We start from the raw sequence: 15,388 nt of genomic DNA, 5'->3' as shown, positions 1-15,388 counted from the left end.
TGAAGCGCTTTTATGATGCAAAAGTCACAATATAACCACTATGGTTAAGAAAGCCTATCACCTTTATTTTGGCTGCAAAATTGGAGATCAGGACAAGAGGTGGGCCCCACACATATGCTGCAACACTTGTGCAACAAATCTTCGCCAGTGGTTGAACAGGAAAAGGAAATCTATGCCTTTTGCAGTGCCAATGATTTGGAGAGAGCCAACAGATCATACCAGCAATTGTTACTTCTGCATGGTGCCTCCAGTTGGGAAAGGTGTGTCAAAGAAGAAAAAGTGGACTGTGCATTATCCAAACATTCCATCAGCTATACGCCCAGTACCCCACAGAGAAGGACTGCCGGTTCCTGATGCACCAGAATTATTCTCACTTGAGAAAGACGAGGAAGAGGATGAAACTTCTGGTCCTGAACCATCAATGTCACAGGACCCAAATTTTCTCCCATCCTCCTCCTCTGAACACACCTCATAACACAAGGTGAACTGAATGACCTTGTCAGGGATTTGGAACTACCCAAGAGTAAGGCAGAGCTGTTGGGCTCCAGACTACAGTAGTGGAATCTCCTGGCAGGTGATGTTAGGGTTTCCATGTTCCGTGACCGTCAAAAGGATCTTGTCCCTTTCTTCTTCATGGAAGGTGATCTTGTAGCCTGCAACAACATTGATGGTGTGATGGCAGCCCTCAACATCGTTCACGATCCAGATGAGTGGAGACCGTTCATTGATTCATCGAAGACGAGTCTTAAAGCTGTTTTACTGCATAATGGCAATGTTTTGCTATCAATTCCAGTTGGTCATGCAGTCCATATGAAGGAAACCTATGACAACATGAAACAACTTTTGAGGTGCATAAACTATGACCAACATCAGCGGCAGTTTTGTGGCGATTTGAAGGTTGTTGCTCTCTTGCTTGGTCTGCAGACTGGATACACAAAGTACTGCTGTTTTCTCTGCGAATGGGATAGTCGTGCAAGAGATTCCCACTACATCAGGAAAGATTGGCCACTCCGACAGTCATTGGAGCCTGGGAGGAAAAGTGTTCAGCATCCACCACTTGTTGAATCAAGGAAGATTTTGTTACCACCCTTACACATCAAGCTGGGTCTGATGAAGAACTTTGTCAAGGCCATTGACAAAACACAAGCAGCTTTCAAGTACCTCCATGGAAAATTTCCAAGGTTAAGTGAAGCTAAGCTAAAGGAAGGTGTCTTTGTTGGTCCTCAGATTCATGAACTTCTTCGAGGTGATGCATTTGACCATGCACTGCGTGGCAAGGAAAAGACGGCATGGAAAGCCTTCCAGTTAGTGGCAATAAATTTTCTCGGAAACAACAAGGCAGACAACTACAGGTTCTTGATGGAAAACCTCCTCAAGGTATACAAAAGCCTTGGTTGCAACATGTCACTAAAGATATATTTTTTGCACTCTCATCTAGATTTTTTTCCACCGAATTGCGGAGCAGTGAGCAACGAGCATGGCGAGCGATTTCACCAGGACATTGCAACAATGGAGAAACGCTATCAGGGCAAATGGAGCCCATCAATGCTTGCAGACTATTGCTGGACAGTGACAAGAGATGCTCCATTTAATGAATACAAGAGACAAGCCAAGAAGCACCGAGTAGACACTGAATAGGACTAAACTATGTACATAATAGTTTTTTGCCTTTTTGTTTCATAATAAATTTTATTTATATAACCCTTTTGTTGATTTTTAAAGTGTTACATAAACAGGACAGGTGAAATATTATCATGTAAAGCAACCATAAACACATGAAAAGACCTAGCTTTACAATTTATGATTAAAACTCTACTATCTACACAATATACATAGACATAAAATGTAAAAACTTAAATATCTTAGAACCAGTAGCCAATCAGTTGGTTTAATTGTCATATTTGAATTCAGCACATCAAAATACATAATAAATAGCACATTTTATCTCTGAAGCAGACGACTTCTCAAAAATTGTAGACCAGTGTTATTGATAGCTACAAATGCTTCCCTTCAGCTGTGAATTGGATACAGCAATGGAGAAAGGAACAGCAGTGGGTAGGTGAATGGACATTAAGATAGTGCTGACACCAGCCAGATAGGTGACTGTACCCAACCGGGCGAGAAATGTGGGCAAAGCCAAGGAGCAATGGCTAAGATATTTGTACATCTATGCAAGAAGCCTGAGTAACAACATGGAGGAACTAGAACTAGTAGTGCAGGAAGTGAAATTAGATATTATAGGGATAACAGAAACATGGGGGAATAGTAGTCATCCCAGGAATAGAGGTATAGAAGGGTATGTGCTGTTCAGGAAAGACAGAAATAAAGGCAAAGGTGGTGGAGTAGCATTGTATATTAATGATTAATTAGACTGTAAAGAAATTAGAAGTGATGGAATCCATAAGACAGAGTCTGTTTGGGCCAAAATCACTTTGGGGAAGAAAGCTATTTGAGGTTCTCCTGATATGGTGCTTGGGTTATACTACAGACCACCAGAATCCGATTTGGGTATGGATAGAGACCTCTTTCACTATTTAATTGCAAGTATAGAGCAGGACAAACCATTCTTAGCAACATTTAAAAAAACACAGTTCACAACACGTTGTTTTCCTAGTGGAGAGAAGACTTCAGGGGGCCTTCATGGACTCAGAACTTCTAAGATAAGGTGCTTGATGGACCTACTCTTTAAGGGGCAGCAACATATTAGTATGAACACTGCCAAGCTATTCCCCATAGAAGGAAGATAGGTGATTCTCAGGTTTTTAGGAACAATCTCCATCCTCTTTAAGCACTTCCTAGATTAATTTTCTTTATCAAGGTTCCCATCAAGCCAACTCCAGTTTTCTAGCTGCTGCAGTTGACATTGTGGCTCTGAATGGATACAGTTCCAGCCTACCTATCAAAAGGTTTAGCATCTACTAACTGTTCTGCCCTGGGCTTATGCTTATAACTGTCCTGACTTGTTCATGACACTTGAGTCCCCCACATGAGGACATAGGCGCTGAATGCATGCGCTCAGGTACAAGCACATATAGTAAACCAAGGTCAGACAATGAAGTAAATGATATTGCACCTACTTTCACCATGTCTGGATTTGGGCCTTTATTTTGGATGTTTGAAATGGTTTCCAACTCCAGGAGTCCATGCTAAGGATATGCCAGTTTGATGGGTGGAGATGGCCAACCAATTAAAAAATGAATTCCTGATAACAATGCAGGGCCAGATCCCTTAGCAAGTGTAAATCGTTGCTGTGCGTATGGGTCTGTGCTAACTTACAGCTGCTGATGACCTGGCCTATGATTCATATGTTATTTCTTTTTCATTATGTAGAACATTAATGGGGGCTCTGAAACTAAATCTTGGTGGTGCTCCAGAAGGACCTGCGGGGACTGGCAAAACCGAAACAACAAAAGATCTAGCAAAAGCACTGGCTAAGCAGGTACCAAAATTAATGAAATGTTGCAGTGCATTGTTGCAACACATTGTTTTATGTTTGGAGATGCAGGTCTTCTCTGGAGTTCTTTCTCACGAAAGTGTTGGTGCCCTTCACCTATTATCCATTCATGGAGATTGCTAATGGAAAGCTCATAATTAGGACAAAATCCTGGCAAAAAGCACACAGCCTGAGTGAACAGGCTGTGTGCATTCCATGGAATGTTTCCAATAGGTATGGGGATGAATAATGGAATCCTCAGCTCCAATCTGCAGTAGCCAGTATGTACCTAAACTGCAGCTGCTCCTTCAGGGTACCGGAGCAATTAATAGGCCTGGCCCACTGCTGACTGCCATGCTGCATTTTGGCCCACCTAAAATCCCCTTTCCATGTTCCTGTGTATAGGAAGCTTTCACAGAGCTTGGTTAATGACTCAGTGTGGGGGCAGGTTCTCTTTGTATGGGTCTCAACTGTGTAGTAGAAACATGATATTTCAGTTGTGTTTGGACACTAAGGGTAGGTCTACACTTACCTCCGGGTCCGGCGGTAAGCAATCGATCTTCTGGGATCGATTTATCGCGTCTTGTCTAGACGCGATAAATTGATCCCGGAAGTGCTCGCCGTTGACGCCGGTACTCCAGCTCGACGAGAGGAGTACACAGCATCGACGGGGGAGCCTGCCTGCCGCGTCTGGACTCGCGGTAAGTTCAAACTAAGGTACTTCGAATTCAGCTACGTTATTAACGTAGCTGAATTTGCGTACCTTAGTTCGAAGTGGGGGGTTAGTGTGGACCAGGCCTTACACATCCAGAAGAAGGAAGTAGGATTTGCCTTTTAGGAAGTATTCCTTTACCAGAGATTTTCTTTTTTGACAAGCAGCTTAGGAAAATGCTGAACTGTGATCTTTAAGTTAATATACATTTTCACCTAAGCCAAGTGATAAACGAGTATTGTTTGGAATTTTTCAGGCTTGCAAAATCTTTGAGAAGTCTCCACACATCCAATGTACAGTAGTGTGTTATGTCACATAAAACTAATCTGAATCCTTGTAGTGAGTAAATACTCGACAGGTACTTCACTACCAACAGGTTAATATCATGATTAGAACCATTAACTAGATATTTAGATATGTATAGTCTTCTAATTTACCAGTTACCATGGCAATAATAATCCCCTTCTGTTTATAGATGCCAGCATTTTTGTAATAAATTTTAACACTGAATGCTGTTGTGTTTTTTTAATATAGTGTGTTGTCTTTAATTGCTCTGATGGTCTTGATTACAAAGCCATGGGTAAATTCTTTAAGGGACTGGCACAATCTGGAGCTTGGGCCTGCTTTGATGAGTTCAACAGAATTGAGGTAACTTTTTAACTAAAGTATTTATAACAACAAAAATGTAGTTTAAAAATGCAAAAAATAGCTTTAAAAGAAGACATGAATATGTAGTACCATTAATTTCCTACTTTTAGCACAGCTTGTAACCTAGGCCCAGGTTTTCATAATTACATGCATACACGGCTGCCATAGTGCATGCACACATTTTGACAGGGACAGTGTGGTCTGGGTAGAGAGAGCATTGGAACTCTGGAGTGGGTTCAAACCCTGGCTCTGCCACTAGCCTGTTGAGTGACCTTGGGCAAGTCACTTTGCCTCTTTGTGTCTCAGTTTCCGCATCTGTAAAATGGGGATAATGATACTCACCTCCCTGTAAAGCATTTTTACATCTACTGATACTGGATAAGACTAGGTATTATTAGCTGTGAACATCTGGGTCCTACATTTTTAGTTTTAAGAGCTATTGACAGATAATCTCTCTGTACCTTCTCTTCTTCCAATACATGGGATTTTTAAAATGCACTCACCATTGGCCTAACTCTCTCCTCCTGTGACTTTCACCACTGACTTCACTGGAAGCAAAATTAGGCCAATGCTAAATACTTTTGAAAATTCCATCCATAATCTGTCTGTTCTGTATATTATAGTATTTTGTGTATTCTTTATTGTCTATTCTGTCACATTCATTGTTCCACTACATTAGATTTTGTTAGCCTGTACCCCAGTGAAGTTGAAATCCAGCATTTTAATTTTCTAAAATTCTTTTATTCTGGTACTTCAAGGCAATTTCCATCTCTAGGAGGACTTCAACATAAACCCATTAAGATATATATATATATATTTTTTAAAACCCTCTTTAGGCCAGAAATGCTGCTTTTATGTTGGTTCCATGTATGGGATGTTTTCTAATCTGTTTCTTTATTATTAGGTTGAAGTGTTGTCTGTAGTTGCACAACAGATACTCAGTATACAGCAGGCTACTGTGCGAAATCTGAAAACGTTCCTCTTTGAAGGCACAGAGATCTCTCTTAATCCAACCTGCGCTGTCTTCATCACTATGAATCCTGGGTATGCTGGACGGGCAGAACTTCCTGATAATCTAAAGGTAATTCTGGAGTTCTGATTTCTAGTATGAATGAAACACAATTTACAGTTTTGATTCCAATGTAGTATGGATAGTGCAAAAGCAACTGTGTAATATAAGGGCATAATTCCATTTAGATGTTCTCATTCTGGTTCATTAGTGGTTAAGCTTTAATAATGTGTTTAGTGATGTAAAAAATGAATAGACAATAGGCCTGAATCTGATCTCATTTATACCAGTTTTACACTAGTCAACACTGTTGACGTCCATTGAGTTACTCCTGAATTACACTGGTGTAAGTGAGGCTGGAATCAGGCCCTGTCCTCTGAATCCCTATTTTTGTGAGTGGTCTCGTGGTAGTCAATGGGAGTACTGATATGAGTAAGGAATGCTCACATTAATCCGCATTGGCAGGATCAGGCTCTAGAGACTCACTATTATTCTCACTAGTATGCTATTCTTGGGCAAACCAGGGGCGTTGTTGCTGTTTTGACAGTTTCTGTCTGCTCCAGTGACAATCCCCATTGTGTGTAAAGAGAATCTCTCAGAAACTGCTAGAATATATCAAAATGGAAAAAACATATTAAGTTCATACACTGTACAGGTACGCCCACATGGAATCCCATTGACTTCAATAAATAACATTGTTTAAGATCCTTAATCATTAAAATAATATGGGCCTTATTCTATGCTGATTTACTATCCCAGTAATCCTGTTGAAATCAATAGAATTGCACAGGGTGTAGGTCGGTGCAGAATTTGGTCTCACATCTATACACTTACACAACAAATCAATGCATTTGTGTTTAAATTGAAGGTAATTTCCTTTTGCTTTTATCAGCCAAGACCAGAGTTTAGGGGTCTGTGCTTCTCTTGTAATATATGATGGCATTGTCACAGTTTCAGGGTAACCACACCTTTAACCCCAGTCCATGGTCCACTTCAGGAATGCCTCTGAGGTTTAAGGCCTCTGGCCTTCACCTCTCTGTGGGTAGGGACCTGTGTGCTACTCCCTTCTCCCTTTTAGGTTGTAGCTCCCTAGAATTCACTGTGATATCCCCAGCAAGCTAGTCTGTCTAAAGGCCAGCGCCTATGCTTTGCTTTCTCTCCAAGAGCTATGAACAGTGCATGCCAGCAGTAACACGTCACCATGCAGCTCTTTCTCAGCAGAGTGCATTATTCAGGATAAAGTGCATACAGAGGAAACATATAAAAAACAATAAAAGGTTCTACATGCTTGCTAAACACTCCAAACATCATCCACCAGTCCTATGGGGCCCTGCTAAGCCAAAAGCCTTCCAACACTACAGCAAGTGTTGGGAGTCCCCTAAGATCAATGGTCCTGTCTGTTTGCTGAATCAAAAGAAAAACCCTGAGTCTGTTTAAACTCAGCCTTTTATATCCCAAGTTCTTTCTCAGTTCCTTGCCTCTCCTCCGGGACCGCCTTAAACCAGGGACTATAGTAATCACCCCCTAGTAATTTTCCCTCCTTGGAGTTGCACACAGTCCCCTGCCCACAATGATAGATAAAACATTAATAAACGCAATACAATATAGTTAGGGTTACCATACGTCCGGATTTTCCCGGACATGTCCGGCTTTTGGGGGCTCAAATCCCCGTCCGGGGGGAAATCCCCAAAAGCCGGGCATGTCCGGGAAAATCGGGAGGGCTGGGTGGTGCTCAGCCGGGGCCGGCGGTGCGGGGCCGGGGGCATGGTGCCGGGCCGGGAACCAGGGGCGCAGTGCAGGACCGGGCGCGGGGCCGGACGGGGAGCTGGGGGCGCGGTGCCGGGCCGGGGTCCGGGCTGGGAGCCGGGTCGGCCGGGCCCGCGGTGCGGGGCCGGGGGCATGGTGCCGGGCCGGGAACCAGGGGCGCAGTGCAGGACCGGGCGCGGGGCCGGACGGGGAGCTGGGGGCGCGGTGCCGGGCCGGGGTCCGGGCTGGGAGCCGGGTCGGCCGGGCCCGCGGGGAGCCGGGCCGGCGGGGAGCCGGGCCCGCGGGGAGCCGGGTCGGCCGGGCCCGCGGGGAGCCGGGCCGGCGGGGAGCCGGGTCGGCCGGGCCCGCGGGGAGCCGGGCCGGCGGGGAGCCGGGTCGGCCGGGCCGGCGGGGAGCCGGGCCGGCGGGGAGCCGGGTCGGCCGGGCCGGCGGGGAGCCGGGCCGGCGGGGAGCCGGGTCGGCCGGGCCCGCGGGGAGCCGGGCCGGCGGGGAGCCGGGTCGGCCGGGCCCGCGGGGAGCCGGGTCGGCCGGGCCCGCGGGGAGCCGGGTCGGCCGGGCCCGCGGGGAGCCGGGCCACCGGGGAGCCGGGGAGCCGGGCCGGGGGTGTGCCGGGCCGCCAGGGGCCGGCAGTGCTGGGCGGGCCGGGGGTGGTGGGCCGGGGCCGGCACCCCAGGGCCCGAGCCGACCCAGGCTGGAGCCGCCGGGGGGGCTAGCCTGGGCTGCGCCTCCTTCCCCCCCACACCCCCCTTACCTGCTTCAGGCTTCCCGCGAATCAAATGTTCGCGGGAAGCAGGGGAGGGGGCGGAGACTTTGGGGAGGGGGCGGGGTTGGGGAGGGGGTATGGGCGGGGCTGGGGGCGGGGCCGGGGGCCGTGGAGTGTCCTCCATTTGGAGGTACAGAATATGGTAACCCTAATATAGTCCCCAAAGATACTGCATGTTGCTGCAATATGTGTCACAGACATGGGCGGTGGGTGAACCCCCACTTTGGGGAGGCTAGCCCACCAACCCTTTCCCTTCTGCCCAAGGCCCTGCCCCTCCTGCATGCCGGAGCCCCAAGCCCCTCCGCCCCTGGTAACAGGAGAAGCCCTGTGGGGCTCCCCCGTGACCTGAGGAGCCCCGGCCAGCCCGTCCCAGCCACACTGGGCCGAGCTGCCAGCCCCCCCGCCCCTTATGGGCCCCCCAGCGAAGTCGCCGCCCCCTACCCTGGTCAGCGCTGGTCCAAGCCACTGGCTCCCCCTAGGCGCCAGGCCAGCCCCAGCACCAGGCCGAGCCACCATACCCCCAACGGCCCCCCCAGCTGAGCTGCTGGCCCTCCAACCCCTGAAGGCCCTCTCCTGTCCGAGCCACTGGCCCCCACCGCCAGTGCTGGGCCAGCCCCCCGAGCTCCGGACCCTCCTACCCCTGAAGGCTCAGCTGCCAGCCCCAGCGCCTGGCCAAGCCTCCTCACTCCCCCACCCGCTGCTGGCTCTCTGCATCCCTCCTCACTCCCCCATCCCCGAGGAGGAGGGACATGACAAGCAGCAGGGACCTTTAGAGTGGGGATGGAGTAGAGGAGACATGGCAGGCAGGCAGGCAGCAGGAGCAGACAGTGGGGGCCTCGGGGAAGGAAATGGGGCCACCGCAGCCCAGGTATCTGGCGGTGGGTCAGCGGCAGCGCCAGCCTTCCCTGGGCTATTATACCCACGGCCTATGGTCACAGGCATCTCACTAAAGTTTATGACCAAATAAATGTGTTAGTCTCTAAGGTGCCATAAGGACTCCTCGTTGTTTTTGCTGATACAGACTAAGGCCTGGTCTACACTACGAGTTTAGGTCGAATTTAGCAGCGTTAAATCAAATTAAGCCTAGACACATCCACACGACGAAGCCCTTTTTTTCGACTTAAAGGGACCTTTAAACTGGTTTCTTTACTCCACCTCCGATGAGGGGATTAGCGCTGAAATCGGCCTTTCTGGGTCGGATTTGGGGTAGTGTGGACGGAATTCGACGGTATTGGCCTCCGGGAGCTATCCCAGAGTGCTTCATTGTGACTGCTCTGGACAGCACTCTCAACTCAGATGCACTGACCAGGTAGACAGGAAAAGCCCCACGAACTTTTGAATTTCATTTCCTGTTTGCCCAGCGTGGAGAGCACAGGTGACCACGCAGAACTCATCAGCACAGGTAATCATGATGGAGTCCCAGGATCGCAAAAGAGCTCCAGCATGGACCGAACGGGAGGTACGGGATCTGCACGCTATATGAGGAGACGAATCAGTGCTAGCTGAACTCTGTAGCAGTAAACGAAATGGCAAAATATTAGAAAAAGTCTCCAAGGCCATGAAGGACAGAGGCCATAACAGGGACGCACAGCAGTGCCGCGTGAAAATTAAGGAGCTAAGGCAAGCCTACCACAAAGCCAGAGAGGCAAACAGAAGGTCCGGGGCAGAGCCGCAGACATGCCGCTTCTACATGCCATGCTAGGGGGTGCAGCCACCACTCCACTACCCCAACCCTGTGCTTTGACTCCATCAATGCAACAGAATCACGCAACAGGAAAGCGGGTTCGGGGTACGAGGAAGATAGCTCACAGCAAGGAAGCGGAGAAACCGGTTTCCCCAACAGCCAGGATATGTTTATCACCCTGGACCTGGAACCAGTAATCCCTGAACTCACCCAAGGCGTGCTCTCAGATCCTGTGGGCGCACAAGGGACCTCTGGTGAGTGTACCTTTGTAAATATTACACATGATTTAAAAGCAAGTATGTTTAATGATTAATTTGCCCTGGCAATCGCGGCCAGTACAGCTACTGGAAAAGTCTGTTAACGTGTATGGGGATGGAGCGGAAATCCTCCAGGGACATCTCCAGAAAGCTCTCCTTGATGTACTCCCATAGTCTTTGCAAAAGGTTTCTGGGGAGGGCTGCCTTATCCTGTCCGCCATGGTAGGACACTTTACCACGCCAGGCCAGTAGCACGTAGTCTGGAATCATTGCATAACAAAGCATGGCAGCATATGGTCCCGGTGTTTGCTGGCATGCAGACAACATCCATTCCTTATCTCTCTTTGTTATCCTCAGGAGAGTGATATCATTCACGGTCACCTGGTTGAAATGGGGTGATTTTATTAAGGGGACATTCAGAGGTGCCCGTTCCTGCTCGGCTGAACATAAATATTCCCCGCTGTTAGCCACGCGGTGGGAGGGGGGGGTGAAGTGATCATCCCAGAGAATTGGGTATGTGGGGGGGTGGGGGGTTAGTTGGGTTTGTGCTGCATGTTAACCCGGAAACCGCAGCCCCTCCTTTTACATTGCAAACCCATTTTAAATGGCCAACCCAATGGGTGCTTGGTATGGGAAATGAGGGTGCTGCTGTTTGAAACCATTCCCGCATGTTATGAAGGTTAAAAAGGCCAAAAGACTGTGGCTTACCATGGCTGCCTGCAAACCGAATTCTGTTGCCTGGCACTGCGTGAGTGATCTCTCACACCAAACCGGCAGGCCCTCAATATAAGAGGAAAAATGCGACCTTGTAACAAAAGCACATGTGCTGTGTAATGTGAACAGCAAAATTTAACGTGAAAGAGTGTACCCATTGTTCTCTAAAATGTGTCTTTTTTTTAATCACCTCTCCCTTCTCCTCCACCAGCTGCAAATGTTTCTCCTTCGCAGAGACTAGTGAAGATTAGAATGAGAAAACGGCGGACTCGGGATGATATGTTCTCAGAGCTCCAGATGTCCTCCCACGCTGACAGAGCACAGCAGAATGTGTGGAGGCAGTCAATATCAGAGTGCAGAAAAGCACAATATGAACGAGAGGAGAGGTGGTGGGCTGAATCGTGGGCTGAAGAGGACAGGTGGCGTCAGCTTGCTGACAGAAGGCAAGAGTCGATGCTCCAGCTGTTGGAGCATCAAACTGATATGCTCCAGCGTATGGTTGAGCTGCAGGAAAGGCAGCAGGAGCAGAGACCGCCACTACAGCCCCTGTGTAACCAACAGCCCTCCTCCCCAAGTTCCATAGCCTCCTCACCCAGATGCCCAAGAACGCGGTGGGGGCACCTCCAGCCACCCAGCCACTCCACCCCAGATGATTGCCCAAGCATCAGAAGGCTGGCCTTCAATAAGAGTTAAAGTTTTAAAGTGCAGTGTGTCCTTGTCCTTCACTTCTCCCCCACCCCTCCCGGGCAGTTATCCCCCTAGTTGTGTGATGAATTAAAAAAGAATGCATGAATATGAAGTAACAATAACTTTATTGCCTATGCAAGCGGTTCTCGAAGGTGGGAGGGGAGGGTGGTTAGCTTACAGGGATGTAGAGTGAACCGGGTGGGGGGGTCATCAAGGAGAAACAAACAGAAGTTTCACACCATAGCCTGGCCAGTCACAAAACTAGTTTTCAAAGCTTCTCTGATGCACACCGTGCCCTGCTGTACTCTTCTAACCGCCCTGGTCTCTGGCTGCGCGTAATCAGCGGCCAGGCGATGTGCCTCAACCTCCCACCCCGCCATAAATGTCTCCCCCTTACTCTCACGGATATTGTGGAGCGCACAGCAAGCAGCAATAACAATGGGGATATTGGTTTCGCTGAGGTCTATCCGAGTCAGTAAACTGCGCCAGCGCGCTTTTAAATGTCCAAATGCACATTCTACCACCATTCTGCACTTGCTGAGCCTATAGTTGAACAGGTCCTGACTACTGTCCAGGTTGCCTATGTACGGCTTCATGAGCCATGGCATTAAGGGGTAGGCTGGGTCCCCAAGGATAACTATGGGCATTTCAACATCCCCAACAGTTATTTTCTGATCCGGGAAGAAAGTCCCTTCCTCCAGCTTTTGAAACAGACCAGAGTTCCTGAAGACGCGAGCATCATGTACCTTTCCTGGCCATCCCATGTTGATGTTAGTGAAACGTCCCTTGTGATCCACCAGGGCTTGCAGCAGCATTGAAAAGTACCCTTTTCGGTTTATGTACTCGGTGGCTTGGTGCTCCGGTGCCAAGATAGGGATATGGGTTCCGTCTGTCGCCCCACCACAGTTAGGGAATCCCATTGCAGCAAACCCATCCACTATGACCTGCACGTTTCCCAGAGTCTCTACCCTTGATATCAGCTGCGAAAGTTTCGCAGCCACTGGGAATCCTCCCACACCTGTAACACGATGCAGTCCCACCAGTCTGTGCTTGTTTCCCGGGCCCAGAATCGGCATTCCACGGCATGAATCTGCCCCAGTAACACCATGATTTGCACATTGCTGGGGCCCGTACTTTGGGAGAGGTCTATGTCCATGTCAATTTCTTCATCACTCTCGTCGCGGCACTGCAATCGCCTCCTCGCCTGGTTTTGCTTTGGCATGTTCTGGCTCTGCATATACTCCAGGACAATGTGCGTGGTGTTCATAGTGCTCATAATTGCTGTGGTGATCTGAGCGGGCTCCATGATCCTAGTGCTATGGCATCTGGGCTGAAAAAAGGTGTGAAACTATTGTCTGACGGAGGGAGGGAGGGGCGAGTGACGACATGGCTTACAGGGAATTAAAATCAACAAAGGTGGCTGTGCATCAGGGAGAAACACAAACAACTGTCACACAGAATGGCACCCCCAAAGATTGAACTCAAATCCCTGGGTTTAGCAGGCTGTTGATTTCACGGAGGGAGTGGAAAGCAAATGAATACAGAACAAATTATTGTCCATCTATCTTTTACATCTTAGGCTGGCAGTAGACGGTGCAGCATGACTGATAGCCATCGGCATCTTCTGGGTGCTTGGCAGAAAATGGTGCATTACGACTGCTAGCCGTCATCATGAAGATGGTGCAATAGGACTGCCGGCAGGACTGAGTCTCCAGGAGACAAAACATGTCTGTCCAGGTGCCTCTGATTGAACTCACTGAGGAGTATGACGATGATGGATACCAGTCGTAATACAGCATCTGCTGCCAAAAGGCAAGGAGCTGCTGCTGTATAGCAATGCAGTCCCATGTCTGCCAACACCCAGATAGCTGATGATGGCTACCGTCATACTGCACCATCTACTGCCAAAAGGCAAGTAGCTGCTGCTGTGTAGCAATGCAGTACCACGTCTGCCAGCACCCAGATGACATATGGTGACACTGAGCTGAGCGGGCTGCATGCTTGCTGTGGTATGTCGTCTGCACAGGTAACCCAGGAAAAAAGGCATGAAACTATTGTCTGCCTTTACTCTCATGGGGGGGAGGACCTGACGACATGTACCCAGAATCCCCCGCGACACTGTTTTTGCCTCATCAGGCATTGGGATCTCAACTCAGAATTCCAATGGACGGCAGAGACTGTGGGAACTGTGGGATAGCTACCCACAGTGCAACGCTCCAGAAGTCGACGCTAGCCTCGGTACCATGGACGCGGTCTGCCGACTTAATGCATTTAGAACATTTTATGTAGGGACACACACAATCGACTGTATAAAAACGATTTCTATAAAACCGGCTTCTATAAATTCGACCTAATTTCGTAGTGTAGACATACCCTAACATGGCTACCACTTTGAAACCTAAAACCATAAACAGCACAAGAAATGTAGTTTCTTGGTCTGTTATGGGTGCAAATGATGGCAGCTGTTACAGGAGAAATGCAGAGCTTTTGACTTGGGTTTTGGGAATAAAAAAGTTGTGAAATTCATTTTACCTGTAGGTTTTTTAATATTTGAAATATTTAGTTAAAACTAGAAAATCCACTGAGAGTCAGATTCCACCTGTCACAGATAAACTGCCTGCTTAAAACTTTCTATTGTGGAGTACAGTGACAATTCAGGTTGCAGTCTTCAGACTACCTGAGGGATTTGGATGCCCAATTCTCATTAAAATTAATTGTAATTAAAATCCCTAAACAGCTTTGCAAATCTCAGCCTCAAAGTATAACAAATGTTCCTGTATCAGTAAGGAAAATAGTTGTAGGCACTGGACTGGGACCCAGGGGATCTGAGTTCAATTCCCAGCTTTGCCATAGATTCCCTGTGTGACCTTGGTCAAGTAATATAATACCAGGGCCGGTGGATTTTTAGAGGATAACTGTATAACTACCAGCTAAGGGAGTTATATCTTGAATGCAAGTAGTAGAAGCTCATGCTTTTAAGTCTGGATTGCTCCGGTTCAATCTTTGGTGACTAGCTATGATGGAGGTTGCTACACTTATAATCCCCTTAATCAGAGGTTCTGAATATGCTTTGTTGTAGGCAGAGCTAGCCTATAGTTAAAATTTAGAATGGGAAGTGTTGAAATGTTGGGAAGCCTTATAATTTTGCCAGTCTGGAACGAACATCCCATCTGAGGGATGGGAGCGGGGAAAGAGGAGATTGAGACAGGACCAGGAAACTGGGACAAGGAATCCAGAGCAGTAGTGGGGGGCAGTTGAAATCAGATGAGGAGCTGGGGCGGGTTAGACAGCAATAGGATAGACATAGACTGGAGGGGACGGGAAGAAGGGTCTTTGACTACTAGAGACCACTCCATTCAGGAGCCTGGGCTAGACCCAGGATTCCTGAGTTTCACAGTTCCTCTTCTGTCAGCAGATATCTGTGAAACCCAGTGGCAAAAAAAGTGTCTCATCCCCCTATAGAGCTGATCTATCACATATAGGATGACAACCTACTGCCTCTGCCATCACTTACTCCATTAGCTCAAGTGGCAGAAGTCTGTGCAGTGGATCTAAAGGTTCATCGGCAGGGTTGGAGCCATGTGAGTTTCATGATGATTCCACATGCCAGAATTTCTGGGGCAGTTCAGTTTTGATTTTTACAAAAAAAAAATGGGGAAATGCATACAGAAATAGGGTGACCAGATGCCTAAATAGGGGAATCTCAAGCAGGAG

General features: G+C 48.2%; 2 protein-coding genes across 2 annotated transcripts in view; both read left to right on the top strand.

Moving 5' to 3' along the window:
* The window catches only part of DNAH3 (dynein axonemal heavy chain 3), a 117,987-nt gene that overhangs the window by 55,412 nt on the left and 47,187 nt on the right, over positions 1 to 15,388 (top strand). Inside the window, exons 30-32 of the mRNA XM_054040941.1 lie at positions 3,331 to 3,439; positions 4,680 to 4,793; positions 5,698 to 5,874. Of these exons, the coding sequence (XP_053896916.1) occupies positions 3,331 to 3,439; positions 4,680 to 4,793; positions 5,698 to 5,874 (400 nt within the window). The remainder of the gene's footprint in view (positions 1 to 3,330; positions 3,440 to 4,679; positions 4,794 to 5,697; positions 5,875 to 15,388) is intronic.
* On the top strand, positions 10,011 to 11,702 carry LOC128843857 (mediator of RNA polymerase II transcription subunit 15-like). Its single transcript, XM_054040940.1, has 2 exons — positions 10,011 to 10,270; positions 11,199 to 11,702. Exons 1-2 carry the CDS (start codon positions 10,183 to 10,185, stop codon positions 11,678 to 11,680), a joined length of 570 nt encoding a protein of 189 aa, XP_053896915.1. The 5' UTR covers positions 10,011 to 10,182; the 3' UTR covers positions 11,681 to 11,702.

This window comes from Malaclemys terrapin, chromosome 10 (genome assembly GCF_027887155.1).
Source record: "Malaclemys terrapin pileata isolate rMalTer1 chromosome 10, rMalTer1.hap1, whole genome shotgun sequence".
Lineage (NCBI taxonomy): Eukaryota > Metazoa > Chordata > Testudines > Emydidae > Malaclemys > Malaclemys terrapin.
This window is presented reverse-complemented; position numbering and strand designations above follow the sequence as displayed.